General features: G+C 47.1%; 2 protein-coding genes and 1 long non-coding RNA gene across 36 annotated transcripts in view; 2 read left to right on the top strand and 1 right to left on the bottom strand.

The window, feature by feature from the left end:
* Nucleotides 1-8,586, top strand: part of Epn2 (epsin 2) — a 63,835-nt gene extending 55,249 nt beyond the window's left edge. For 24 of the 30 annotated variants that reach the window (XM_006532171.4, XM_030245534.1, XM_006532170.4 and 21 more), the window contains 4 exons: nt 1,276-1,440; nt 1,977-2,063; nt 2,595-2,810; nt 4,762-7,220. In XM_006532171.4, coding sequence (XP_006532234.1) covers nt 1,276-1,440; nt 1,977-2,063; nt 2,595-2,810; nt 4,762-5,051 — 758 coding nt within the window. In that variant the 3' untranslated portion in view covers nt 5,052-7,220. Of the gene's footprint in view, nt 1-1,275; nt 1,441-1,976; nt 2,064-2,594; nt 2,811-4,761 lie in introns of all 30 variants that reach the window. The other 6 variants (NM_001252189.2, NM_010148.4, NM_001362585.1 and 3 more) reach the window with 1 other exon arrangement.
* Nucleotides 8,587-11,537: 2,951 nt separating this feature from the next.
* B9d1 (B9 protein domain 1) lies at nt 11,538-19,325 on the bottom strand. Of its 5 annotated transcripts, NM_013717.3 has the most exons (7): nt 19,198-19,325; nt 18,057-18,125; nt 16,730-16,841; nt 15,301-15,397; nt 14,937-14,999; nt 12,030-12,097; nt 11,538-11,817 (listed from the first exon to the last, which is right to left on the bottom strand). In NM_013717.3, the coding sequence occupies exons 1-7, from the start codon at nt 19,258-19,260 to the stop codon at nt 11,675-11,677; spliced, it is 615 nt and encodes a 204-aa protein (NP_038745.1). In that variant the 5' UTR covers nt 19,261-19,325; the 3' UTR covers nt 11,538-11,674. The 5 variants fall into 5 exon arrangements, with proteins under 5 accessions (NP_038745.1, NP_001317709.1, NP_001317710.1 ...); NM_001330780.1 differs by lacking the exon at nt 15,301-15,397; NM_001330781.1 differs by lacking the exon at nt 16,730-16,841.
* Nucleotides 19,326-19,382: 57 nt separating this feature from the next.
* Nucleotides 19,383-20,084, top strand: B9d1os. The gene has a single exon (XR_141098.4). It is a non-coding gene; the product is annotated as a B9 protein domain 1, opposite strand (long non-coding RNA).
* The last annotated feature ends 7,857 nt before the right edge of the window (nt 20,085-27,941 follow it).

Genomic DNA, 27,941 nt, shown 5'->3' with positions numbered 1-27,941 from the left:
GTGCTGGCATTACTTGCTGAAAACGCAGGGGCCTGTGGCCCAACAGTTGTCACTGTGTGCACAGAACAAAGGGATGTGATACAAGAATAGGCAGCCACACAAAGCATACCCAGGGTCTATCATAGTAGTTAGTTGTGAGCTACATGTCAACAAAGGCTAATGCCGCAGATAAAATGTGTAGAACACACACACACACACACACACATACATACACACACACCCCTTTACCTGATTTGTATAATAAATTCAGAAATCTGGCATAGCTATCCAGCATATTGTTTCAAGGTGTGATAAACTAAAGGAATGGCTCAGGGCTCAGGACACTTTGCGGTGGATCTGGAAATGAAGCAGTGTTTAAACATTTCTTGTCTTCTACAGAAGGGATGACTTGTTTCATATTTTCACATGGTAATTGAAAAATCTACACACGGGGTTAACATTTAAAGTCCCGCCCCTGCCCCCGTGTGAGTGAGTTCGTGTGTGTATGTGAGTGCGTGTTGGGTGTGTGTTGGGTGTTTCATGTGTAGAAGTCAGAGGACAGCTCATGGAAGTCTGTTCTATCATGTGAACCCTGAGTGGCTTGATTGCAAGCCCCTTTCCTGCTGACCTGTCCCACCAACCCTGCGCCATCCTTGTGAGAGGCAGTTATGACACACTAAGTTGACTAACCTTTGTTGCTCAAAATTTGGAAGTGTTCTACTCTAAAGCTGGTGATGAGCACCTACCTATTCTCTTACTTTCTTTCCTTGATACTCAGCCACTTGAGAGCAGGGCCCAACCAAGGCTGATGGGAGAATACCTCTGGAGAGCCAAGCAGTCGAATGGGGGTTGCCAAGCTTCATGTCTGGGGTGGGGCCTGCATTTATAGGGCAAGTAGACATGTTCCTTATAGTTTCATTCAGTTTGGGGAACCCCTGTGAGCCCCTTGTGTGATGGGAAATGTTCAGAAGGCCTTTAGCTTTGCCTCTCGGTGCACTTGCCAGAAGACTGTCTCTAGGCATTTTTATCTGGCAGCCTATGGACTCTAACTTTGCCTATTCTTACTGGTGTGCTCTGTGTATATGTGTGAGGCTATGTGAGTTGATGTGTACCATTTTTTGTTGCACATGCCTGAGAAGGCCTGAGAATGTCAAATCCCTTGGAACTGGAGTTAAAGATTATTGTGAGAATGCTGTTGTGAGTGCTTGGAACCAAACCCTGATGTTCTGCAAAAGCAGTAGAAACTCTTTAATACTCTCTAGCCCCTGTTCTGAATTTTGACTCTGACTTCTGCAGGTACCAAGCCAGCTGCCTCTGTGGACCCCTGGGGAGTACCTACCACAGCCAGCACACAGTCTGTCCCTAAGAACTCAGACCCTTGGGCAGCCTCACAGCAGCCTGCCTCCAATGCTGGAAAGACAACAGATGCCTGGGGAGCTGCTAAGCCCAGTTCTGCCTCAGGTGATCACTTTGCTCAGCCTGGTTCCTATAGCTTCACTACTTCTTCCTCCCTCCTGGTGCACTGGCAGTAGCTGGCTGACCGACCACTTCTGCACCCATCCCAAATGGGAGCAGGCATCACAGGCCCTTATGTATGCCCACAGTTGAAAGAGGTGGTGCTGCATTGGGTCCCAAAAGTGAGTTCTGGTCTCCTTTCTGGGTGGCAGACTGACCTCAGGACTCCTTGGGGACATTTCCCACAGACTCATCCCAATGTCCAGAACAACATGTATTTCCTACACTGCCAGCCCTTACTACGTTTGGAGTAGTATGGTGGAGGCAGTGGGAGGCACTTGTGTTCTCTTATCCCACCTGTTGCCTTCCCAGTCTAGCAAGTGACTGAAGCTTGGGCCCAAGTTTAACTCTATGATGTGGAGTACCAGGGAGAGAAGCCCCTATGGCTTGTATTAACCCATTATCCCCATGCAGATTGGATACCTGTTGTGCTGGGGAGTGGAAAGAGATGCTTTCAGTCACTAGCTTGTATGTCCCCACAGGGTCCTTTGAGCTCTTCAGTAATTTCAACGGTACAGTTAAAGATGATTTTTCTGAATTTGACAACCTTCGAACTTCAAAAAAACCAGGTAGATATAGATGGTTTTTATCTATCATTTTGTGCATCTGACCACCTAGTTGATTTTAGAAGTAACATGCTTTTTCAACTTTGTGTGTGTGCATGCATGTTTGTGTGCGTGCCTGTGTGTGTGTGTGTGTGTATGTATTTTTCCCCCCTGTCATCTCCAGCGGGGGTGGGGAGAATTTTGGTATTTGAACTCAGAACTTTAGGCTTTTATCTATTGAGATATCTCACTGGCCCAATAGTTTTATATCTTAACAAGAATTCAGAAAGAATATTGAGAAAATGAAACTGGAAAGTGAATGTGAACAAGTACACATCTGTGCTTTGCCACCAACCCCAAATAACATCATAATATTACTGGAAGACTTACTATGTATACTTTGGTGAATCTTGCTTGTCCACTTAATGCTTTTTAATTGTATTTTATTTGTTCATGTATTTATTTAGTAGTTGTATTTTGTGTGTGTCTGTATATACTGTTTACAATAGTATCCACTATGGTGAGAAGACAACTTGCCTTGTCCCTGTTTTGCAGCTGAGTCAGGGGCCTCAGTGCCACCCCAGGACAGCAGAACCACGAGCCCTGACCTCTTTGAGTCTCAATCCTTGACTTCTGCGTCAAGCAAGCCTAGCAGTGCCAGGAAAACACCTGAGTCCTTCCTGGGCCCCAATGCAGCCCTGGTGAACCTGGACTCATTGGTGACTAAGCCTGCTCCACCAGCTCAGTCCCTTAATCCCTTCCTGGCACCAGGTAGGCATGTGCTTCGTTTTAGCAGTTGCTGTGCTATCCACGGCTGGCCTCTAGTCCTTTTTCCCCTCTCAAGGACTGCTGGCCTGTGGCTGGGAAGAGGCAGAGCCCCAGGAACTCCACATTGCTCTTTGTCTCTAGGCCTTATGGGGTTGGTATAGATGCTGATGTTAGGGAAGAAACCACTTCCTGGAGGGGAACATGCCTTAGATCTTACTAGTACTAGATTTGGGTCTAGCAAAGGCTGTTTGCTGCCCTGTGTGTGTCACTTGTTATAGGAGAAGTACTGCCTTAGCCCTTTAGCATAAGCCACCCCTTGAGGCTGAAGGGCCCCTGTTATAATGCCTGGCACAAGTTTCTACACAGCATGTTCCAGGTACTGCACTGGCCAGAAGACAGGCCCAATCATTTAACTTAGTACTTGTGATCCCCATGGCCTTGCCTCTGACCTCTGATCTCTTACCTCATTTCTACTCTCTTCTAAACGTGGTGGGTTTTTTGTTTGTTTTTGTTTTTAGCCATTTTTCCCCATGTAAGTCACACCTCAGCTATACTGAGCTAAATAACCATCTGCAAGATTTTGGCAGTAAAGATGCTGTCAGTAAGTCCTTCTGAGCTTATTAGGCACCACTTACCATTATGGTCTGCTCATCACTCTGGGGATTACTTTACTCACTCCCAGGCTATGATCCACTCTGCTTGCACCTCTTCCTCTTCTTTCCACATCCCCCCAGCTGAGCTCTTCATCTATTACATCCCCCTTTCCTTTGCTTTGCATGGATTCTTTCAGATTTAGGCTTCTGAAGAGGTGAACTGTATCTCCAGCAGTGTCAACTCCAACTTGGCACTGTATTTCAGGGGATTAGAAGACTTGACTTCTCTGTTCCTACAGATCTTGGCAGAGGAATATGATCTCTAGAAGCTGAGGTTTAGGGTCTGTGGGCAAAAATGACTGTGGAATTTCTAGGTTCCATCCCACTCTGAGGGTCCTAATGGTTGAAGGCATGATATCCCTAGAGAAAGGTTGCCCTGTGGCTGGAGTCCTCAGCTAGATTGGTTCCCATTCTTGCCCAAGAGACTCTTGTGCCCAGTGCCAGAGTCCAAGAGCTGTCAGGGGGTCTAGCACTGTGGTAGGCCTTGCTTACAAACCTTTCATGGACTTTAGGGGCCATAGCCAGATGGAGGAAGTTTTGGCAGATATCCGAGCTACATGGGTAGACCTGGATCTATCATTCCTGAGTAGGGGCTACACAGCCTCTTTGAACCTAGGGTTACATCAGAGCACTTAATGGTCCTGGTAGAAATAACCCCTAGAGTGGGTCAGAGTATTATAGCTTCCTCTTTGTCATGGTGCCCCTTGATGAGCAGACCATGATGGTAAGTGGTGCCTAATAAGCTCAGAAGGACTTACTGACAGCATTCCATGTATCCTGGCAAGACCCACCAGCTATTTCACAGCAGGTAGAAAAGCCTTTTGGTTGAGTAAGTTTTAGAGAAGCTGAGTAAGACTGGGCTGACTAACTTCTCAGCAGCAGGCCTTCTCAAGTCTTCCTGGTGCCAGTGTATGTGGCCTGGGACACTGCATGGCCTTTCTTAGGCACCTGTAACCACAACTGGGAGACAGAATGAGGGAGCAGGGTAGCTGGCAACATCCTGGATACCCACTCTTCAGAGGAGCTGGAATATCCAAGCCTGTGTACTCTTGGCTCTGCCTAGTTTATCTCTGTAGCCCTGGACTGGTTCCACACTCCTCACAGTGATAGTCTTCTTGGCTTTAGCAGTCTATAGATGTTTGCCAGTGTTTCCTGGAGACTGTACCCTACAGAAACAAAGCTCTGCCCTTCAGATCACTTCTGGAATGCCAAAAGTGGAGGCAGGAGTCCGGGTTTGTACACTTGTCCTGATGAGATAGTGTCTTCCAGTGGCTCATCCTGTGTTCTTGCTCTTTTACCAGGTGCTGCTGCTCCAGCCCCTGTCAACCCCTTCCAGGTCAACCAGCCCCAGCCGCTGACACTGAACCAGCTCCGGGGAAGCCCTGTCCTGGGAAGCAGTGCATCCTTTGGGTCTGGTCCAGGGGTGGAGACTGTGGCTCCCATGACCTCAGTAGCTCCACACTCATCAGTGGGGGCCAGTGGCTCCTCCTTGACACCACTGGGCCCTACAGCAATGAACATGGTAGGCAGTGTGGGCATTCCCCCATCAGCAGCTCAGTCAACAGGCACAACAAACCCTTTCCTTCTCTAGTGACCAGGTGGGAACTTGCCCGAGTGAACACCCAGAGTGCCGAGCCAAGGATGTCAAGTGGGGACTCACTCTGTTTTGTGTAGTGGCTGAGAATACGGTGGTAGGGGTATTAGAGCTTCAGGTCCAGCTTCCTGGTGAAAGAGTGGTTGTTACAATCCAGACCTTCAGGCTGTGGGTAGGGTGGCCTCACTGTCCTAGTCGGGCCCCTGTGTCTCTTCCTAAGTGCTCAGCACTACTGAGGTCTGGAAAGGAGGTGTTACCAGTGTTGCTCAAGATTCTGGGATGCTGTCTAGCCCAGAACTTGGACAGTCACATTGTGTGTGCCCCACCCCCAGTTATCTTCAGGGTGTGGACAAGGTAAAGCTCTGGCCCCACTTGACACTGACTGTTGGGAAGTGGTTGTGCATTTTTTATTTTCCTTTGACTCAATGTGAGTCCAAGGTGAACACTCCTACCAGTGTGGAGCTTTAAGCTGACTGAGCGCAACCCTGCCCTGTGGCTCTGTGCTTGTGCACGTTTGCACAGTTTGTTGAGTACAGTTTCATATTTGAGTTTGCAAAATTATCTAATAGTCTTTTTTTGGCTAATATTTTTATAACGTGGTTCTTATTTAACTGTCTAGTTTTGATAGAATTGACCAAGTCTGGCTGAATTAAGGTCTTGGCATGTATTATTTTAGTGGTCTAATTTCTCTTATTTATGGTTTTAACTGTAAGAAAACTTTAAAAGAAGAGATATTTGGATGACAAAAATATGCCTTATGGAAAACTAAGCAAATTCTTTATAGGAAAAAAAAAAACGGAATTTGATTACACAAAAAAGAATTTTATTAAAACAAAACAAAAACTTCCAACAATAACAAACCCCGCAGCCTCTAGTTGCCTTTTTCCTTTCTTCAACTCTTTTGATGAATTATCAGTCAGTTGACTCTGCAGCATTTTTGCCGAGATTGGAGAGGCTTTTTGCTACTAGTATATTGGCATCTTAAGGTTAAAAGGAAAAACAACGCATGATTGTGACTTGCCAGTTTTTATCAACTAATCCCTTTTTGTACCTGGAATGCAGGGATTGCCAGGGACTTCCATTTACTGCAGGCCAGAAATGTGGCTGGCTGCCCCACCATCATGCTCAGGTTAATGAGATTGTGTGAAAATGGGGGTGATTCTATACATGTGGGCTCAGAGGTCATCAGGGATGGTCCCCTAGCTGAGTCATGGCAGAGACTGGCCCAGATTTGTCTGTCTGCCAGCTCCAACTCAGGCTGCTGACCAGGAAGTAACCACATCCTATTTTGGAGATGAAAAAGTCCTCACATGGCATAGATTTAACATACGTGCACTGATACTATCCTTTCTCTCCCAACCTCCTGATGTCCTCACTACTCACTGTTAAGAAAAGTATTAAATCTTGAGTTAAGAGACCACAGACTTGCATTCTTCAGAGAAAGGACTGCCCCTTCTTGGTCCTGGCAGTTTGTGTCCTTCCTGCAATATGGACTTCTCTAACCTTAAGCTCCAAGGACACCCAGCCACCTGCCAGCTCCTCTCTGCATCCAGAGAAACTTTTGGCCCCCAGCACGCACAGAGTTGACTCAGTGATTCCTGTTTGAGAGAGGACTGCACTTAAGCCCCTCCTGGGTCTGAGTCTACATGCTGCTCCTAGGCCCCACAAGCCAAGGGCCCTTCCTAACTACCCATTCCACCCAGGACCAGAGGCCGAGGGAAAGGTTTGGGCTCTGCTATTCAGGAAGGCTGATGGCTGGGCTCCTACCTGGGAGAGATGGAGACATCACAGGATGGAGGCCAGTCACCAGTCCAGATTGTGCTTCCTTCAGATTGTACATGCTAGGGCCAGAACTGCCTGCTGTGGGCCTGGGATTCTACTCCAGAAGACAAGAGCCCATCTGACTGGGGCCCCATCCCAGTAGCCACTGGGCTCCTCCTTCAACAGGCCATCCAGCGCATGTCCCTGTTACCCGCTGCACTGATCATGAAGCCGCTGGCCACTGCCATGTGTGTTGCACACGTGCCACCATGCCCTTCTTGATGAATACCCTGAAGGAAGTCACCCAGCTATTTCTCAGTCCCAGGGCTGGTGGGTGGTTTTGGATTTGTGTTGACTGTTGATACTTATTTACTGTATAAATATAATTTATCATTTGTATCATGATGTGGGTTTTGGCTGTGTCCTTTCACTATCCTGTCTTTAACAATCCAGTGGGACAAGATGTGGCAGGGCTGGCTAGGGAAGCAGCTTGGTCTGCAGTCAGGCTCAAGGACAGGCTCAGGTCTGCTTTTGATGGACATTGCCATGGTCTGTGTGAAGGTTGTGCTGGGCAGATGTTAGCCCAGACGGCTATCAGTTCTGAGGCCAGTTCTCAGCATGCTTTAGTGGTTTCACATTCACTTCCTGTCTTAGGGTTACTACTAAGTACCCTATGATGAAGCACCATGACCAAAGCAACTTGGGAAGGCTAGGGTTTATTTATGCTTCCACATCACTGTTCATCAGCACCTGCACCTCTCCACAGACCGGATTTCTCTGTCAGTTGAGCACTTATCTTCTGTGTCCTGGATAGTAGAAGGTAGGTTTGATTAGCAGGTTACCAGCTACTGTTACAGGTAGCCCTCTGGGCACCAAGGCCTTCAGTTTTACCTCTCAGACCAAAAGGTCTGATTGGTTTTTTCTGTGTTCAGCTAAGAGTTGAGGGCTTATGGAGGCAGAGCAGCAGGGCAAGTGACACTGCTATAAATAAACAGTGTGAGGGTGGCACTGGGGCCCGAGGAAGCCTTCCAGCACCAGAAAGGGTCTAGGATAGCCTCAAGCTCAGCTCTGTAGGAAACCCACCCTTTGAGTGAGCAGTCGGGAGCCAGCTTTTTGCCTGCACAGATATTGCCAGCCAGGACTTGCTCTGATACCAAGGTTTTGTGCTGGCTAAATTTTATGTCAACTTGTCACAAGCTAGAGTCACTGGGAGATAAGGAAGCTTCAACTGAGAGAATGTCTTCATAGGATTAGGCAGGCCTGTAGGGCATTTTCTTATTTGGTAATTAGTAGGGAAGTGCCCAGCCCATTGTAGATGGTGCCATCCCTAGGCTGATGGTTCAGGTTGCTATAACAAAGCAGGCAGAGCAAGCCATGTGGAGAAAGCCAGTAAGCAGCACTCTTCCATGGCCCAGACTTACTTCAGTGATGGTCTGTGATATAGAACTGTAAGCCACTAAGCCCTTTCTTCTCCAACTTGATTTTGGTCACGGTGTTTATTAAGCAACAGAAACCCTTACAGGAGGCTGCTTCCCTCAGAACTTGAGCAGGCTGTGAGCTCTTTACTTCTGTAAGCTCCATTGACACATACTGCTTTTTTTGTTTGTTTGGGTTTTTTTTTTTTGTTTTGTTTTGTTTTTTGAGACAGGCTTTCTCTTTGTAACAGCGCTGGCTATCCTGGAACTCTCTTCGTAGACCAGGTTGGCCTTGAACTCAGAGATCTGCCTGCCTGCCTGCCTCCAGGTGCTGGAATTAAAGGCACATGCCACCATGTCTGGCTCTTTGTTTGTTCTTTATTAAAACACTAGGTGTTTTGTTTTAATTTTTAGTCTTATATTTGGGTTTTAGAGTCCTTTTTTTCTTTAATTATTTTTATTGTGTGTGAGTATTTTGTTTGAATTTATCTCTACGCTATGTGCATGTCTGATACTCTTGGAGGCCAGAAGATGCCAGTGGATCCCCTCAGACTGACAGCTGTTACTGACAGCTATGAGCTACCATATGGTTGCCAGGATGTAGTCAAATCCTGGTCTAATAGAAAAGCATCCAGTCCTCTCTGCTGAGCTGTCTCTCAGTCCTTTCCTAATTTTATGTTAATTTTTCTTTTTCTTTTTCTTTTCTTTTTAGCTTTTTTTTTTTTTTTTTTTTTTTTTTTTTAGCTTTGTTTCTGTTCCTTTCTTCGTTGGCAGACTGGCCCCAAACTTTGCTTTTCTGCCATATCCTCTCCAGAGTTCTTGGTTCAGCCACGGAGCCTACCTTGAGCTCTGCCAGTGTCTCTGCTGTTCAGTGTGTGTTTGCACTCTTCCTGCCTGCTACCCTGCTGGGGAGTCTGTGCCATATACCATAGTTTCTGATTCAGTCACAGTATAAGCTCATTCCTTGTAACAGTTTGTCAAGAGTCCATACAGGAATAAGTCCCACTGCCTCCTTTCTTTCTGTTCAGGATAGAACATAAGACCTCCACAAAATGTCCAGCAGGAGTGTTCTTGAAGCGCCCCTTCTGGCGGGAATCTGACACTACACTGTTCTCTTACGCTGCTGCCTTTAGTGTGGGCCTCTAAGGGCTCCATGGACAAGATGCTCACTCAACTCTGGAGGTTTCAGGGGTCAGGCTTCCTATGTGGTGAACAACCTCTCAGCATTTTATAAGTTCAACATTGTGACACAAGAGGCCTAGGAAATGCAGTCTAATGGTTTGATTAGGAAAAAGTGAACAGTCTTGTAGATACAACTGTGACAATAAGCAAACGATAAACCTAGGTGTCATGTGTCTTAATAGACATGTCTAGTATAATCCCACATCCAGACATGCTCCAGCCATTGGCCTCTAAAGTTCTCCATGGCATGATTTCTCACCTTGACTGGCAGACGTGCAAGAGGCTCTTAGGTAACGGTACCTTTCTGTGCCTTGACTGGGGTTGGGGTATGTATTTATTGAAACCATTCATATAGCACAGATTTAAATGACTCTTTTTACTTGCAAATGCTCATTGGAAAGATTAATAAAACCGAATAGTGGCTAGGAGCGTGCTACAGTCTACAGTGAGAGGTTTGCTAAGTCCAGGGTAGACTGGAGGAGAGGAGAGGTGCAGTAATGTGAAAATGCAAATACCATGTATGTCCTTTGGTGTCCTGGGTGGTTAGAACCCTGCTGGGGCACTAAAAGGAGGACACTAAAGTACCCTGTATAAATGTGTAGTGATTACCCATGTCCTCCTGTAGTTTACGTTATCTCTAGATGACTAGTAATGCCAAACACAAGGTAAAGAATACATGCTTGTTAAGATCAAGGGATGGTGACCAGAGTCTGCACATTTCTGTAGATGTTTGGTTTATGGCCCTGGAACCTTGGATGTGGAACCTGCAGATACTGAATCCTGAGTGCAGGAAAATGTCAATATACTTTAGATGGTGGTTATGTTATTGCAAAGTCACTTCAACCTTTTTGTTTTTAAATACCTTCATAGTGTTAGAGAAAGGGATATTTGCCTACAGGAGGGCTGTCCACCACCTCAAAGCTTTTGGCAAATGAGGCTGGAGATGGACTGGAAAGGGGCAAATTCTGAGGTGCAAAAAGCCAGGTGGCATGGGTGTTGGGGCAAGAGACCTGCAGTGGAATGAGGTGAGATGCAGAGGGACAAATGAAGCTCCTGACTCAAGAGCTTAGTGAAGGCTGACCAGTGGGCCTGAGCAGAAAGGAAGGGACCACTCCTTGTGAATGCGATACCTGGGGAAAGACAGAGTGCAGGGAATTTGTGTATGGTAGCATCTCTAGGATAAGAGGAGGTATTTGATGTTGTGGCTACAGATGTGCTAAGGTCTAAAGGTAGGGTTAACATGAGGGAGTAGCCCGAGGAATACATGGGAACTTTGGGCAGAGTGAGGCTCTGGGGGTTTGATGGTGACTTAAAAGATCACTGTGGCAGGTGAGACTCTACTGAGCTAGTATGCAGAAAGGACGGACACACAGAAAGTGGAGTGTGTACAGATGGCACCTATGAGTGCCAGTGTGCAGAAAGATCATCAGGCTGCGGGAGATCTTGAATGGCAAGAGGAAGGCTGCATGAGGGAGTTCTGGTCTGAGGGAGAGATCCTTGGGCGATGAGGTCGCTGAACTGTGGGGTGTAGACTACTGAAGGATGGAGGCTGTGGAAGAGGATCTTCACAAGAACAGCTGCAGATGACCACTTCTCAGCAAGCTCTTTGGTGAGACCAACATTTGTGGTGTAGTGTGACTACATGTTTATGTGTCACCACTACCAACAAACATGGAAAAAACTAGAGGCCCAGTTGCTTTCCCATAGATGCCAGGGTGCTAGGCTGCGGAGCTTGCCAGAAACCCACGCTGGTGGTACAGCCTCCTGCCTGGGATGGCTCTTGCCCCATCCTCAGGGTCCAGCACATGAGAATTAGGATGGGTGTGGGGAATAGGAATGGAGGGTGGAAGGCAGGTGCCCCAAGGAGTACTTGTTACAGATTCTGCTAACAATGTAAACAGTCATAGCGGCAGCCATGGAACAAGTGACTTTTAACTTCCTGCTGCTGAGGAAGACAAGTTTTAGAAAGGAGTGCTGAGGCAGTGAAGGGGTGGGTGTCAGCTCTGTGCAAGCTGCTGACAATCCTGGAGAGGCCCCCACTGACCATAGCATCCTACTTGGGTCTATTCTGTTGGGCCCCAGGCCTGTTCCTGTTAGGTGCTAATCAAGAAATGAAGGCCCCAGAACCTCTGAAAAACATGTGACACTTTATTATATAAAACTACCTTTAGCTCCCCTGTTTCCCAGCCTGGTTGGCATGTCCTTGGCTGTGTGTGGGCTGTAGGGCATCTGGTCCACAGTGGCGGACAGAAGGGCTGATTTTTATTGTGGGTTGCCCTGTGGCAGGCTAGGACCCAGGACTCCTTGTGTGTCCACAGGCCCAGTATCATAGCCCAGCTTCTTCATGTCCTTGGTCACCACATTGAAGAGGAGGGTAACAAATCCCTGAGAGCGAACACGAGTCACTGGGGACAGAAGCTGGGCATTAGCTGGATTTGACCGGGGCAGACATGGTAAACCACCCGCTGAAGCCCTTGTGTAAGTGGTGGGTGTCTTGTATATTACTAGGTCCCAGTTGTCTGGAAGCTCCCTCACCTTTACAATCTCTTTTCTGGGCTTCTGGGGAGTTGGGGGCCCATCTCAACCCTCAAGTTACGGTTGGGAGCATCAGTCTTACCTTCCCGGCCTTCACCCTGGGCCACCACCTTGGGGTCTGTGTACTCGGGTCGCCGTCCCATGAACCAGCTGAGAACATAGGAAAACACGGTGAGGAGTACTTGGGACTTGCTGACTTCAGACACTGAGCCAGAGTGTTCTAGGCTTAAAGAAGTGTTTCTCCTACAACCCCTCCTCTAGGTGCTAGGACAACCTCTTAACTATTTGAAGGGTCCATTGCCAACAGTTCTAGCAGTGCTTACGCCAGCTGCCCCAAGGAGCATCCAGCCTGCCTAGCCAATTCTTTGGTGGTTTTAACCAAGGATGAATGTTAAAGGAGATGTGGGGCAAATAGTGCAACCCGAACCCATGGAAACCCCCAAAAGAAACAGGTGGGTCAGAAGGGTGGAAGCAAAACAGTGTGACCCTTAATCTCCTCAGAGAGAGCCTAATCCCAAGAAGGGCCAGATCCAGCTTCCCAAGCTTTGCCTCCTTATATGGGATGCAGAACAAGCCACACCCCATCACTGAACCTGTTTGTCTACTATAAGGTAATAGCACCTACCTCATGAGACTACATGAAGTGAAGGCACCCCATCACCTGCCGCATAAAACATTACCCTTCTAGGGAGGATCTGGCCCTGGGTGGCTGTGGATAACGACAGGTCATCTGACTTTTTTAAGTCTCACCTAGCTAAGTTAGCCCCCAGGCCCTAGCTGGCAAACTAAGAAGCACTCCTACAAATGTCTTGTAATTCACAATCCTACTGCACCCAAACTTCAGATCCTGGGCCCTACCCATGCCTCTAAGACAAATGGTTACAGATCCAGCGTTTTGGTGGAAACCATAGGCTTGGAGCATATAGGATTAGTCTAAGCATAGCAGCCAGGACCAACTTAGGCTTTGTGGAACAACACCAGCATTCCTGTTTGAGGCGGTAGATTTGTCTTCTCCCTGGGCAGTTTGTGGCAGGCTTTCTGGTAACCATGACTACACATCCACTACGTACAGCTATGCTGAGGGTATGGCTAGATTTTTGGGCTTCCAGGCCTGTTAGACTGCTGGGTGGGAGTTCCTGAGGGGGCCCCAGGAGGAGGAGAATTGTTCAGACAACCAAAGTAAAGAAGCCAGGGTTCCTACAGCTAAGCATTCCAGAAGAAACTAGGTGAGTGGGTGTCTCTCTTCTATTTCCCCATCATAGAGCAAAGTTGAAAGTGCACTCACCTGAGTACTATGAGGAGTCTCAGAGAGCAATCCCACCATCACCATATGTCCAGTTCTCTTCTATAGTCATGGTTACCAGAAAGCCTGCTACAAACTTCCCAGAAAGAAGACAACGTTCTACCTTCTCAGGCACACCAGAATGCTGGTGGCGTTGTTTCACAAAGTTCTCTATACATTTCTTTTTATTAAAGAAAAAAAAAAAAACCAAAAAACTTTTTTTACATTTAGTTATTTTATGAGTATACTGTAGCTGTCTTTAGACACACCAGAAGAGGGCATCAGATCCCATGACAGATGGTTGTGAGCCACCATGTGGTTGCTGGGAATTGCACTCAGGACCTCTGGGAGAGCAGTCAGTGCCCTTAACCACTGAGCCATCTCTCCAGCCCTACATTTCTTTTAAATGAAAAAAAAAATTTTTTTTTTTTCATTTGAGAAGAGACAGAACAATGTTACAAGCAAGGGCTGAGACAGAGCAGAACCTTGTGGGCTCAAAAATCCAAGGGCAGATAAATGGGAAGGAAGGAAGCAAGGGAGAGGCTACTGCCATCCTGGCTCACGAGACTCCCAAATGCAGAGGGTAAGCCACAGCAGCTTCCAGCAGCGACACCACCCTAAGACTTTGTAAAGACTAGAGTGGATAGACTGCAGAGGTCCGAGTAACAACTTTAGGAATACTGAGCAATGACCAGAGACACTGGGAAGGTGACTGCAGGGTAGAAATTATCCTGGGTTATCCACATAGGTAAAAGGCAAGGCACTGTCAAGGCAGCCAGCCATGTCTTTTCTTCTTGAAGTCCAGAACCATCTTTCTTCAGCCATCTCAAAACTAGGGTCTAGTTCCCTTCTCTTTTGGTTGCTTCAGTCCCTAAGGTTGGTCGTATCTCTTCCAGGTGATGCTGGCCCAGGTACAGCTAAGAAGCCCTTTCCTACTTGAAAACCCCTAGAGGGTATTTTTGTAGCAATGGGGATCAGAATCTTAAGGCTGGAGCCTTAAGAACTTTGTCCCTTCCCTGTACAGACTTCAGATGGCTTCCTCGGTTGAACTCTCTCCCTATCAGGTCCCTCTGCCTGATACTGACTTACAAGAAGCTGCTCACTGGCTGCTGCCTGGGAACCCAGTGGCCCTTCATTTTCTTCTCATCCTTGTCAACCAACAGGGGAGCAGAGGTAGCATGCAGTAGAGCGGGGCTAGCAGCCCTTCTAACTCCTACTTGGATGTGGCAAAGGGTATGCCTTTCCTCCAAGACATCCCAAGGTGTCTGTCCTGTTGTGTAGGACCTTCCTACTGTCTTGTCCTGGCCACTGGCTGCTCCTAACTCTAAGTCTTCCTCAGGGCCTGCAAAGAGATCACTGGGCCCTACGTGTGAACATGGTTCTTAGATTCCTCATGACGGCTGCTCTTGTCCCTGGGGGGGCAAATGCATGAAGGCCTCATAATCTAGTGTCACTGTGACTATCTTAAGGCATTTGCCTCATGCTGCTTTCCATGTGGCAAAGATTGGCAGGGCACAGAAGAAAGCCTTACAGCCTCAAGCTACCAGAAAGTGGCCAAAGAAGTACAAGGACTAAGCAGTGGCGCCTGCCTGCATTCCTGTTTCCATCTGTCTCTAGGCACAGCAACCCAAAGACCTGTGAGGTTTCCAGGTCTCAAGAGAGTGGAAGGTGCTGCCCTATTCGATCAAGAGCAAGCAGAACACCTACCTTGTGAACTTCTGTAGTGTAGATGTAGACTCTGGCACAAACATGGGGATGGTCCTTTTGTGCCTGAAACAAATGTTTTCATAGAGAGATGTGCTGAGGAATAGATCAAGGTATGTGGCTTTACACAGGACTTTCTTCTTTTTACACTCACTACCTCCAGCAGTACACATCACCTACCTATGTGGGTCTTTTCCAAGGTGCAGGACTATACCCAGGCCACCCAGGCTCCTTAACATAACTTGCCCAAGTCAGAGGAAGGAGCAGTGGTCAGAGAGCCTGAGTTTAAAGCTGCTGTTCTCAAGGTTTGCCTGCTCAGTCAGGGGCACACTGCAGGCCAGCGGCCAGGGCAAAAGTGGGCACCTACCGTCCTGGAGAGAGGGGCACATGCACTGCTCCATAGCCTCGGACGACATCATTCCCAAACACATCCGGCCCATAGACACTGAGTACAATCTGTGGCCCTTGGGAAGGACAAGGTTGGTATTTAGGAAAACCAGGGAAGGGAAGTAGTAAATGGTGTGCCTAGCTCAATTCTGGAACAGATGCTCAAGAGAATGATGGCCAAAGCCCTGGGGACCTTGTCCATACCCAGGGCTTCTGTTCCCCCGCCACTTTCTGTATCGCTGCTGGTGCCCTGGGAGTGTTCTCCATACCTCAGCTCACAGCTAGGAAGACAGAGCCAGAACATTTAGTAGACACAGGAAGTCCTGTGGAGGCCCTCTTCGAACCCTGAGCCCTGCTTTCTTACTCACTGATTGATGCGTGTGGTTTTCACCAACTGTGATACCCTGTGGGAAATCATGGCTTTCCAGGTATTTTTTCCTTAACATATTGACGTTTCCAAATGCTTCCTTTTCATATCCAGTCAGGCCTTCTAAGGTGTCTGCCCTCTCTATGTAGCAGACAGATCTACTACTATCTGCTACTCTAAATGACAGGTAAGGCCTGGAAGTTGGCTCTGTAATTACTGTTGAACGGCCTCAGACAAGTCCAACCTTTTCTCTCATGACCTTTCTTGTGTCTAAAAGCCTTGGAATAGTACCAACCACAGGGGGTGCTCAGTAAAGGATGAAGAAATCTGTGCCTTCCACACTATTACTCTGCCACCAAAGGTAACCTGGGAGTTACTCAGATAGATAGTTCCTGTATAGTGGCTTGTTCATTCTCGGTGCCAAATATCTGACCACCACCGTATACTGCAGTTAACTGTGATTGTGGGCACATGAGCTGTTCCTTTGAGAACTGTTGCAGTAAGTCTCAGATCAGTCACTCACGGGCTCTTGTCACACTGTGTGCTCTTCTCTGTTGGGTATGTGCTTAGAAAGACTCAGGCAGGCAGGTACAGTACTACAGTACACTCAGTGTTCTCTGAACTGCCTTGAGACTACAGGCTTGCTAACCTTGGCAGATCAACCTTAGCCTGCCCTGGTTGATCTCCATTGTTCTGCTTGCTTTGCAAGGACGCAGATTAGAAACCGAGGGGCTATAGGGGAAAGCTTCACCCAGAACACGAGCAGAAGGCTCAGAAGTGGGCCCTGAGCAACTAGTACAGGATGAGCCGATACTGGAGCTGACTGGAGCACTACAATGGGAAGCTGGACAACTTGGGGTCAGGCCACGTGGCTGCAGCATTGCAGGCTCCATGTGCAAACTGCACTTAACAAAAAAGGCAGATGTTGAGTGCATCAAAAGCTGGGGCACAAACTCAGACACTGGCAGGGCAGCCTAAAGAAGGAGAGTGGTGGCAGATGCGGCAGAAGATCTCCCCCTTCCAGCATGGCCCACAGACTCACAGCCATAGGGGTTGGTACTTTTAAAGGTCACATCGATGGGGAAGTTCCACACCAGTGCTTGCCGTACATCTTGGCTCTTAGATGCTATCTGTGAGATCCCCTCCTCCAGACCCTGAATAGACATAGATATAGAGATAGCTGGTTTGAGTTCCAGGAACCCATGACCTTTCTGTCTAAGTAGGCAAGTTGGGGAGGTCACTTAAGTTCTATGTTGCTTCTTTCCACTCTCCCTTTAAATATTTATCCACAATGCCTTGGTCTAGATTCTTCCCTCCCAGTTAGTCATACACTCTAGCTCCTGATCCACTCCCTCTTCATTCCACCCATCTTTGGCTAACAGACCAGAATGTATCCAACTTAGTGTCTCCTTAACAAGAACAGATGTCTCTACAAGATGGGGGCTTCTGTCAGACATTGGTCACTCCCAGAGGACTCAAATAGTCATGAAGTTACAGATGGTTGTGAGCCACAATGTGGGTGCTGAGAATCAAACTGGGGCCCTCTGCAAAAGTACCCATTCTAACTGTTCAGTCATTTCTCCAGCCCCAAAGGCAGCTTACAACATCCTATAATTACAGCTCTAGGGGATCTGACCTGTGGCCTCAATAGCCACTTGCATTCATACCCATACACAGATATATACACACACATAATTTAAAATGGAATTAATCTCTAATATATATTGAAAGCATTAGAAAAACCAAAAAATATTAACATGTCCGTGATACAAATGAAGAAACTTGGGCTCAAAGAAGTCGGGCTTTAATTTTATTTTTTCCATTTGTTTGGTATTATATATGTAGCCCAGCTTGACCTTGAATTCCTAGAGATGCTCCTGCCTCAGCCTTCTGTGCTGGATTACAGGCATATGCTATCCTGTTTGGCTTCCACTTTTTAAACTATTGTATAGTATCATAGTGGTCTGCACTGCAGCCGCTTCCTGTGGTAAAAAGACTCCTTAAAACCTTAAGAAGAGATCCTTCATTTTGTCCTGGCTCCTGGTTGTTTTCTGCTGCCTGAGAAGGGGCCATGTTTTGTTTTCAGGTGGGGGTATTGGCTGATGCTGTCCAAAGCCACTGGCAGGTGGTTCTCCAGAGCCTGCCTGGTTAGGCTGCTACTTGTCCCTCTCAGCTGCCACTAACAGACTCCAGGGGTACACCAGCGAACCCAGTAGTGACTGTATTCTATAAACTAGCTTTCCCCCAAAAACAAATGCAATGTTTAGGTCATCTCTGACCTTAGTGTCTACCTCTTGGTCTCGAATAGAAGGGTATGATTCAGGAATCACCAAAGCTCTAACCAGAGGAGGCCCATGAGTCCAACTTACCGCTGTTGGGGCCCAGTCCTGGCCATACACAAAGCAGTACTTGCAGTAGAGGTCATCATACTCTGGAAACTGAGAGAAAAAGTATACAGGATTCTGTCTAGAAAGGGCAAACTGGGCCCACACATTAGCTAGGCAGATGCAGTGGACAGGAATTAGGAACACGAGGCATCTGGGACTGAGGAGGTGGACATGGGTTTCAGGGCGGGCAGGGAATGGAAATCAGGAAGTCAGGCTTAGTCCCAGACTGCCAATACCCGTAGGTTATTTTGCTCAGGGTCTACTTTCTGTCTTGTCTTTCTCAGTCCACATGTGGTAGGCCCCTTGCCCATCTTTCAGAGTTCCCCTTCAGTCTCTAGCTGGCTTAAGGATCATTGCTTGGCTCCCTTCACTTCTCTGCATTTCTGCATGTGGGTACCTAATGTCTATCTGATAACCCTGTTAGACTGAAGAAGGAACAGGTTTCATGCCTCAGCGCATCTCCAGTGCTGGGCACAAATTAGCTCTACAGAAATGATGCTCACGTGAAACCCAGAAGCTACAGGGCCAAAGAACATGGCTAAAACTGAGGGTCCCGGAGAAAGGAAGGCCCAGGGCAGACGCCAAGGAAGGTGTCCAGAGTAAGCAGCCCAGACATCCTCTAATCGGATAGAGGAAAACAGGGAGGACGCAGTACCAATGAATGGGAAGGCAGGAACACCTACTGAGCTTCAGACTTGGCAGAACCTAAAGCATGTCAGCCAAACCTCAGAATATGTAGGAATAATGGGCATTTTCAACAAGCAGCCCAGAAGAATAATGTAGCAAAGTTCTGTCTCTTAGACGGACCGGGTCAAATCCCACCTTGGCCACTGCCTTCCGGTAAGTTCCCAGCTGTTAAATGGATCAGCTGAGTCTTCAGTCCCATTAGTCCTAGGCCACCACTCAACCAAGTAAACAGGATCCAAGTGGTACCAGCTGAACGCCTCGAGGTCTGTTTTCACTCAAGCTTGTCCGGTTCATCTACCTGGAGCCAAGGTTCTCAAATGCTGCTTCTCCTTTCCATTTATTTGAGATGCTCAGAGCATCTTGGCTTTCTAGGAGCTGAGCGAAGAGCCCGGGGAGAGAAACAGGCCGTCCCCGGGCGGAGTCCACGACTGCTTACCTGTGCGCTCTCTACCTGCCCGGTGATCATGAGCAGGAAGACGCTGGGACTTGCTGCAGCCATTGCACTGATGGGCCGGGAGACCGGCGCAGGCCGCGCGCTGTTGCCAGGAGGCTCTCGGTTGTCTTGGAAACAGACGGTAAGTCGTCTAGGACAAATTTCTCAAGCGGTGACGAGTTCGCTCAAAGGTAAGAGTGCGCAGGCGCAGTAGTCTTTATGGCTTTGGGCACTGTCCTCCGTGTCTGTCGCGCGGAACCTAACCCCCAGGGGCGGGTCCACGGACCCGCACTGTGTGACTTCACTCGTCTGGCCATGCTTGAAGCTCGCAGGCTGCAAAGCTGGATGTTGAGAAGAAGCAGCACCGGCACTCAGGCCCGCGGAAAGTCACGTGCTAGAGTTACCTCTCTCCAGGTGGTGTCGCTGTTGCCACACACAGCGACGGCAAAGACGCCATCGTTGGAAGGCTTGGTGCGCGGGAGTGGTCCAGCGGGCATCACCCAGCACATTGTCTCAGGTGAAGAATGCGCCCTTCAGCCCTATGAGGCTCTTGTCATCGAAACCCGGAGACTCCATTTGTCCAAGTCCCGCGTCCTGCATGAGAAGCTGGAGCCCACGGAACCAGTCACCCAATTTTGGAAAATCACTGGTAGCTCAGGGATGTCAGAGCTTGGTCCCAAGCCACCAGCATCCTTTTCGGTAGACACCATTGTTAGTGCTTGGATTCAACTGCACTTACTCTATCACTGTCCAATTCAAGGTGGCTTAATGCGAGCTTCTTGCCTTTAGATCCCCAGCTCGACTCTAGGGGCATTGAATGCCTGGTCCTCATTGCCCGGCCAGTGCAAAATATTTGGGAACTACTTCTTTAATAAATAAAATTGAACACATCTCAGTTTTCTGGAGGGCGTGACTGAAATCCAGACCTGGAAGGTAATTTAGCCATATTCGTTACAGGAATTTAGCTGCAGAATCAGACTTCACTTTCAGAGCTTATAAGGAAACATCAAAGAGCACATTAATGATGAGGGAGCCTGGAAACAAACGGATGCAGATGTGTATACTTTAGGGAGCTCAGCCTGCAGTAATGACACCAGGTCACGCTAACTGTTAGCTTGGAAGTCAGTTGGCGGGATTCCCAAAGCCACCTATGGGGAAGAGGAAAGGCATGTGGTCACAGCGTTCTAGGTGGGCCGAGGTGCAAGCATGTAAGAAATTCTTTTAGCTTAGAGCCAAGAGTCATACAAGCAGAGGCTCTAGGCCCCTCTCTCCTAGCCGGTGGCTGCCACTTGCTGTTCTTTACTGAAAGCGTTGGAAAGATACAGGCTACTGAAAGGAAGCCTTCTCAATCCCCAAATTACTCATTAGATAAGGCTTTTCTGTCCTAAACCAACAGGATGAGACATTTAGGAAGAGGTCTGTGCTGGCTAGTTTTTTTGTCAATTTGGCACAAGCCATAGTTATCTGAGAGGAGGGAACCAAGATTGAGAAAGCCTCCATGTGATTGGGCTTGTAAGCCTGTTGAACATTTTCTTAATTAGTGATTGGTGGAGAAGGGCCAGGCCCACTGTGGATGGTGCTACCCTAGGCTGGTGATCCTGAGTTCTATGAGAAAACAAACCTGGGGATGATTTCAGTCACTGGTACCTGTACTCTCTCAGGCCTTTTCTGTCCTGTAGGAGAATGTTCCCATCTAGTTACTAAAGGCATCCATAGCAGGAGATACCGTATGCTCCTGGTTTGGGCATATGAGTGAAGCCATAAGTCTTCATCAAGGAACCCTCATTTTATAAAATGTTTCATTCTCCTTATCACTGCAGAGGTAAGATAATGAAAAGCATCCCCAGGCTCTCACCCAGCAGCTGTAGAGTGCTCGAGGACCCTGGTAGATGTTCTGGTGAGTTTTATGTCAATTTGACAAAAGCTAGGGTCATCAGAGAGACAGGAGTCTCAGTTAAGAAAATGCCTCCTGGGGGCTGGTGAGATGGCTCAGTGGGTAAGAGCACCTGACTGCTCTTCCGAAGGTCTGAAGTTCAAATCCCAGCAACCACATGGTGGCTCACAACCACCCATAATGAGATCTGATGCCCTCTTCTGGTGTGTCTGAAGACAGCTACAGTGTACTTACATGTAATAAATAAATAAATAAATAAATAAAAGTGTGTGTGCACCACCAATATCTGGCTGATATTGTTTAAAAAAAAAAAAGAAAAAAGAAAATGCCTCCTTAAGATTGGGCTGTAGGTGAGCCTGTGGGGCATTTTCCTAATTACTGATTGATGTGGGAGGGCCCAGCCCACTGTGAGCTGAGTCCATTCCAAGGCTGATGATTCTAACTTCAGTAAAAAGCAGCAGATCCCTTCACCCCATGGCCTCTTCATCAGTTCCTGCCTCTATGTCCGGCCCTGTTAGAGATCCTATCCTGACTTCCTTTGTTGATGAACCATGATGGGAGTGTAAGCTGAATAAATCTTTCTTTCTCAACTTGCTTTGGTCATTGTGTTTCATCACAGCAATAGTAACTAAGACAAGTTGGTACCAGGAGAGTGGGGCATGGCTGACAGACCTGACCATGTTGTTTTCGGGAGGACTGTGGAGAGACTTTGGAGCTTTGGGTTTGAAGAGCCATTGAGCGTTGAGAGCTCAGTGAGCTGGTCTGTAGGAAGATAAGAACGTTGAGAGCAGTTCAGATGATGGAGGCCTGGCTTGTGACGTTCCAGAGGGAAGCAAAGACTCCACTGGGCCTTCTGTGTGCAGAATCTGTGGTGTCTGGTCAGCTGGGCTGAAGAATCGGCTGTGATTGACAAGAGACCAGACACGCTGAAGTGAAACCTTTGCTTGGCTGGGACAATGGATGCTGCTCAGCTGGAGATAAATTAGCCGTGACTAAGAAGAGACCAGCGTCACTGAGGTGGAATCTCCTGGGAAGTGTTTCCTGAGTCAGCACACAAGCTGTTCCAGAGGTGGCCCGGGTTGTACCTCATGTTATGTTAGCACCTGAACTTGGTAGTGTAAGAGTCACCCAAGTGGTGTTAGATTTGAAGGCCTAATGGAGTTGTGGAGAGCAGGTGAGGATTGGCACTTGGAGCCATGGCATGGCTGGAGTCCCTAAAAATAATCCAGGAGAGGATATTGGTGGAAGAGCAAGGCACCTCAGAGTTTTTGGCTCCACTCAACCACTGCTACTATTCTTGGTGGTCATCCAATGGTATTGGCATCTCCAAATATGCCTGGGTCAACAGTGGTCAAAAGAAGAGGGGACAGGAAGAGGGGGGGAGGAGAGGGTTTGGGATGTGCCTGGGGCCTCTCACTGTTCCCTAGGAAGGAAGGATAAAAGGAAGAAATCACCAAGGAGGTATGTTGCCACGACAACAGCTCTGATGACCCTTACCGTCTTGTTCTTCACAAATCTGGGTTCTGAGGACAGACAACAGATATATGTTCACATTTCCACACCCAGAGCAAGCGAGACCAGCCTGAGGAAAGTTCTGGGGTGGAGAATATCAGCCTCAGAGCCAAACATAGAGGCCAGTCATCCTTCTCTAGTGTAACTGTGATTTGTGTCCTACAGGTGGAGTGGGCATGAGGTAATTAGGCCATGCAGGAGATTTATGGCAGCGTTTTTTTCTATACTGCTGAGGTTGACCTCAGTCCTGTCTATGTTCAGCAGGTCACTGAGTATATATTATAAAATGGGAAATTCAGCACATGGTTTTGAAGGTCTTGAGAAGTAAGCTAGCAGCCAAGCAATGGTGGCGCATGCCTTTAATCCCAGCGCTTGGGAGGCAGAGGCAGGCAGATTTCTGAGTTCGAGGTCAGCCTGGTCTACAGAGTGAGTTCCAGGATAGTGAGGGCAACGCAGAGAAACCTTGTCTCAAACAAAACAAAACAAAACAAAACAAAACAAGAAGTGAGCTAGTTGTCTTGAAGATGGATGGTTTTAAAAGATTGCATCTTTCTCCTGAGTCACCGACCACCTTGCCATGTGGCCCCTTCAAACCATGCTTCTGTCATGAGACCATTGTCATGAGCGGATGCAGCCAGAGGCCTCAGCTGGTAGGGCCACCCGACGTAACTTCCAGTTCCAATGCTGTGATTGCCTTTGTCTTTATAAATCGCCAGTCTTGGGGAAATGCTTCAGTGGTTAAGAGCACTGGCTGCTCTTCCAGAGAACCCAGGTTCAATCCCCAGCACCCACATGGCGGCTCACAACTGTAACTCCAGTTCTAAGGCATCTGATACCCTCACACAGATATACATGCAAGTACATCACCACCAGTGAAATAAGTGAAAGGAACAATACAGGCCCATGTGCAGAATACCTGGTAAAGTGATACCACATGTGCCTGGTGGTACAGCCACCACGGGCTCTTCACTGGGTTTTACTGTGCATCATGATAGAGGCAAGATGACTCTTTTAGTTATGTCTTCATCTATCTGGCCCTGAGGTTACCCTCATCTACCCAGGCTGCTGGGAGCTGGAGAGAACAAGTTTCTAGATGTTGCTGTTCTCAAATCAAAACATATTCCACTGCTGGCCTCAGGGCTAATTCCTGTCCTACAGGGAAGCAGAAGGTGGCTCTAAGAACAGAGCCCTCATCAAGCCCACGTTGCCTTGGTGTGGGCCCTTGGCAGCTGCCCCAGAGTCTCCTTCCCACCAAGCTGGCCACAGGGCCTGTTATGAACTAAGTATTGAATTTTATAAGCATAACTTTTGCCTTCCTTTGAACCTACTGTCAAACCAGTCCCTAAATGTAAGATGCTTTCAGGCCCAATGATTCATTTAGCAGGAAAGAAGGAAGGTTATGGCCATGATGCTGGGATGAAGCAGAAATACTTGGGGTATGTGTGCATGGGTCCAAGTGTTCTATGTGTGGATGTCTTTGGGGAGTTGTGCAGGTCCCCATGTATGTCTTAGAAGTTCATGGATCTCTGTATATAGTCCCTGTGTACACACACACACACACACACACACACACACACACACACACACACAAAACCCTAGTTTGTAAATGTAAATGTACACTGGGTGTTGCCTGCCTGTGTGAAGTTGTGTGTTCCTGTGGGAGTGAGATCTGTGTACAGGAGGCATCCCTGTTGGAGAATAAGCAAGAGGATCTGTGAATAGGCTGCTGGCATGTGTAGTGTGTCACAGCGTAATGGTGGCCTGGCACTCTGGTGGGAAATCAAGGAGCAGTATTAGTGTTGCTAGCTAGCACAGCTGTATACAGACTTCTGCCTCTACTGCTTATCATGCAGGCTACACCGGGCTCTGGGCTGAACGAGGTCTCTGCTCCCATACCAAAGGCACCCCTCAGAGGAGACAAGCAGTTTTGTCCATACTGGAGAGGCCAAGCACCTGAGAGGGAGACCAGCTCTACTGCAGGCTCCCTTGGAAGCCTAATCCTTGTTTTGAACACCTAGTTCTACTCCTGTTCTTGGCTCACGGATCTCCTTGATCCCTTTGTTTGTGAATTAACCTTTCAATGTCTGCTCTTGGCTGCTTCTTGACACACTCTGACCCGGTTTTCTATCCAAGGACTTGTCTTCTGAGTCCCACTTGCAGAGGAAAAAGACTCTGTTGTATTACTTTTCCCTGGTGGGGTGAAAAGAAACCTCTGTTTGCGCAGACAGGGCACTGAGGTGACAGACACTGCAGAGACACTTCTCAGCTCTAGCTTGTTGACTTAGTTTGACTGGTTAATACACACACACACACACACACACACACACACACACACACACGTATCTCTCTCACACACACACGTATCTCACACATACACGTATCTCTCTCTCTCTCTCTCTCTCTCACACACACATACACACACAATGTATATAACATACGGTGTGTGTGTGTGTATTGGGTTTGCTCATGTTTGACCACCCATGGAAGCCAGAAAAAGGTGTCAGATCCCTTGGAGCTATAATTACAGGCAGCTGAGAACCGAGTTTCAGTCCTGGGAAAGAGGAAGTGCTCGTAACTGCTGTGCCACTCACTGGTTTATTTTTAGCCAGCTGAGGATCTTATTTGGATACTGATTTTTGGTTTCAGAGCATTCAGGTTTAAGGTCTTCACTTTTGTTCCAGACAGACATCTAATTATTTTTTGTTTGGTTTGTGTCTTAGTCAGGATTTCATTGCTGTGAACAGACACCATAACCAAAGAATCAACTCTTATAAAGGACAACATTTAATTGAGACTGGCTTTCAGTCCTTTATCATCAAGGCAAGAACAAGGCAGCATCCAGGCAGATGTGGGGCTGGAGGAGCTGAGAGCTCCACCTCTTGTTCTGAAGGCAGCTAGGACAAGACTGGCTTGCAGGCAGCTAAGAAGAAGGTCTTAAATAAGACCACGCCCACAACGACACACTTCCTCCAACAAGGCCACACCCACTCTAACAAGGCCACACCTCCAAATAGTGCCACTCCCTGGGCCAAGCATATTTAAACTACCACAGTTGAGTTTGTTAATTTGTTAGCATTCACATTGTTGCTCCTGCTGCACCCCCACTACCTCCAGGAAATGAAGAATCACTTACCGAAAAGATTCCATTTGGTACTTCAGCTGTTGATATGTTTGGTAACTATGTAAATTCAACTTGAAAGTATTTAGAAAAATAAAATTTAGAAATCTAACTAAAGTTGACTTTGCTTTATGTGTCCTGCAATGGGGACCACTGATATATATTTTTAAAAATTTGTACACTAAACTAAAAGTCCCCTGCCAAAATAAATAAATAAATGAAGATCATAAATGGGCCTGATGCACTGGCACACACCTTTATTCCCAGCATTTGGGAGGCAAAAGTAGACGGATCTCTGATTTGGAGGCCGGCCTGGTCAACATAATGAATTCTAGAACAGCCCTAGAGAGACTCAATCTCAAAAACCAAAACCGAACAAAAAGATCAAAAATTGGCAACTTTCCTTACTTACAATTTTAAAACATCTAGAGAAAAAAAATAATTAAAGTGGTAATATACAAATAGTTGTAGAAATTTCATCCAAATTAAAAAAGAAATAGAATATTAATTTAGAGATTATGCCAGAACTAAAGATAAATTCTGAGAAATCTAACTTTTCTCAACCTTCTCTGTTTTGACAATTTTTGAAATTTTTGTGGGTCTTTTTTAAAAAAACACAGAAATATTATAAAAATATGCTTTCATTTTTATCCTAAGTGTGGGATATGAGCTCCTTCAGATTGTCCACAGCAGGTGACTATGATTTACCTCATGCTCTAGCAGGGGTGTGATTTTTGCCAGTATCAGATAGTGGCTGCAGTTATGTGATGTTTGAAATTCTGGGGACTTTTCAGAGGGTAAATGTTAGAGCCCTTAGAGGTGGGGTGGGTTGTTGGTTGTTGGTGGAAGTTTGTTAAATAGTCGTGCTCAAAGAAGAAGATGAAAAGAGGAAGAAGGGAGGAGGAAGAAGAAGGAAAGGGAAGAGGAAAAGAAGGAGGAGGAAGTAGAGGAGGAGAAATTAGATATTCTGACAGTGAAGATCAAACCTGCCCCAGGGAACTCACCCACTGCCCCACCCCCTCATCAGCAGGAAGTCATCTAATGATAATGTAGCCTCCTCCCCCTCTATCCTTTTCTCTCCCCTATCTCATGTTAGGGGTTGAAAGGGTGGGAAATGGGTGAAGAAGGGTGCAAGAAAGAGGAACTCAAAGTAGCAAAGACAAGCTATACCTCTACTGACATTTTCCTTTTTCCCCAACAGAAATCCATATGAAAGAAAAGGTAGTTATGGTCTGTTTTAGGGTAAAGGTAAAGCTTAAAGAAAAGGGACCCCCACTACACTAAAAATTCCCAGTTGTAAGGGCAACTCAAACAGGAAAAGACAGCAATCTAGTTATCCACAGAAGCTCCTAAAATTCCTAAGAATAATTAGAACAGATTCTATTAGCAGTTTTAGCTTATTTTGTGTTTACTTCTTTTAGTTACTTTCCTTGTAGCTCCAAAAAAATACCCAAGCAAAGCAACTTAAAGGGTTTGTTCCATCAAGGCAGCAGGTCCATGTGGCAGGAGCTAGCAGCAGTTAGTCACACTGTATCCATAGTCAGAAAGTAGAATAAGATGAGCATGCAGAATCAACGTGTGTAGTCCAGCTGGTAATCAAGCCTAGGGAATGACACTGCCTTTTTAATTTTTTTTTATTTATTTATTTATTTATTTATTTATTTATTTATTTATTTATTTTTGAGATAGGGTTTCTCTGTATAGCCCTGGCTGTCCTGGAACTCACTTTGTAGACCAGGCTGGCCTTGAACTCAGAAATCTGCCTGCCTCTGCCTCCTGAGTGCTGGGATTAAAGGCATGTGCCACCACGCCCAGCTGACACTGACTTTTTAAAGGGTGGATCTTTCCACTTCTCTGAGCCTAAACTGGATGATCCTTCATAGGTTGTGGTCAGGGCTGGGGTGATTCATAATCCCTTCCTTGCCGTCTCTCAAAACTCACTGTGTTTGCCCACAGTGTCTATTCTTTATTTTAAAAAGATACATTATTTCTGTTTGATAGATACTTTTATTCCTGTGCTAAAGCACCTTGTTTTAGGAGTAACATGCTGATAGAGAATCCTACTGGCAGGACAGCAGGTACAGAGCCTCTCCAGGATTGTATGGTGTCGACTGGAGACGGCAGGTTAAATGTCCACAGCCAGGGAACTTATGGGTCTCAAGTCTCAGGAAAGATGGTGGGACAAGGCTCAGATCAGATTGGATTCACTACCAGAGAGATGGC

The sequence above is a fragment of the Mus musculus genome, chromosome 11 (genome assembly GCF_000001635.26).
Source record: "Mus musculus strain C57BL/6J chromosome 11, GRCm38.p6 C57BL/6J".
NCBI classification, from domain to species: Eukaryota; Metazoa; Chordata; class Mammalia; order Rodentia; family Muridae; genus Mus; species Mus musculus.
Note: the sequence above shows the minus strand (reverse complement) of the source record. Positions and strands in the feature narration are given on the sequence as shown.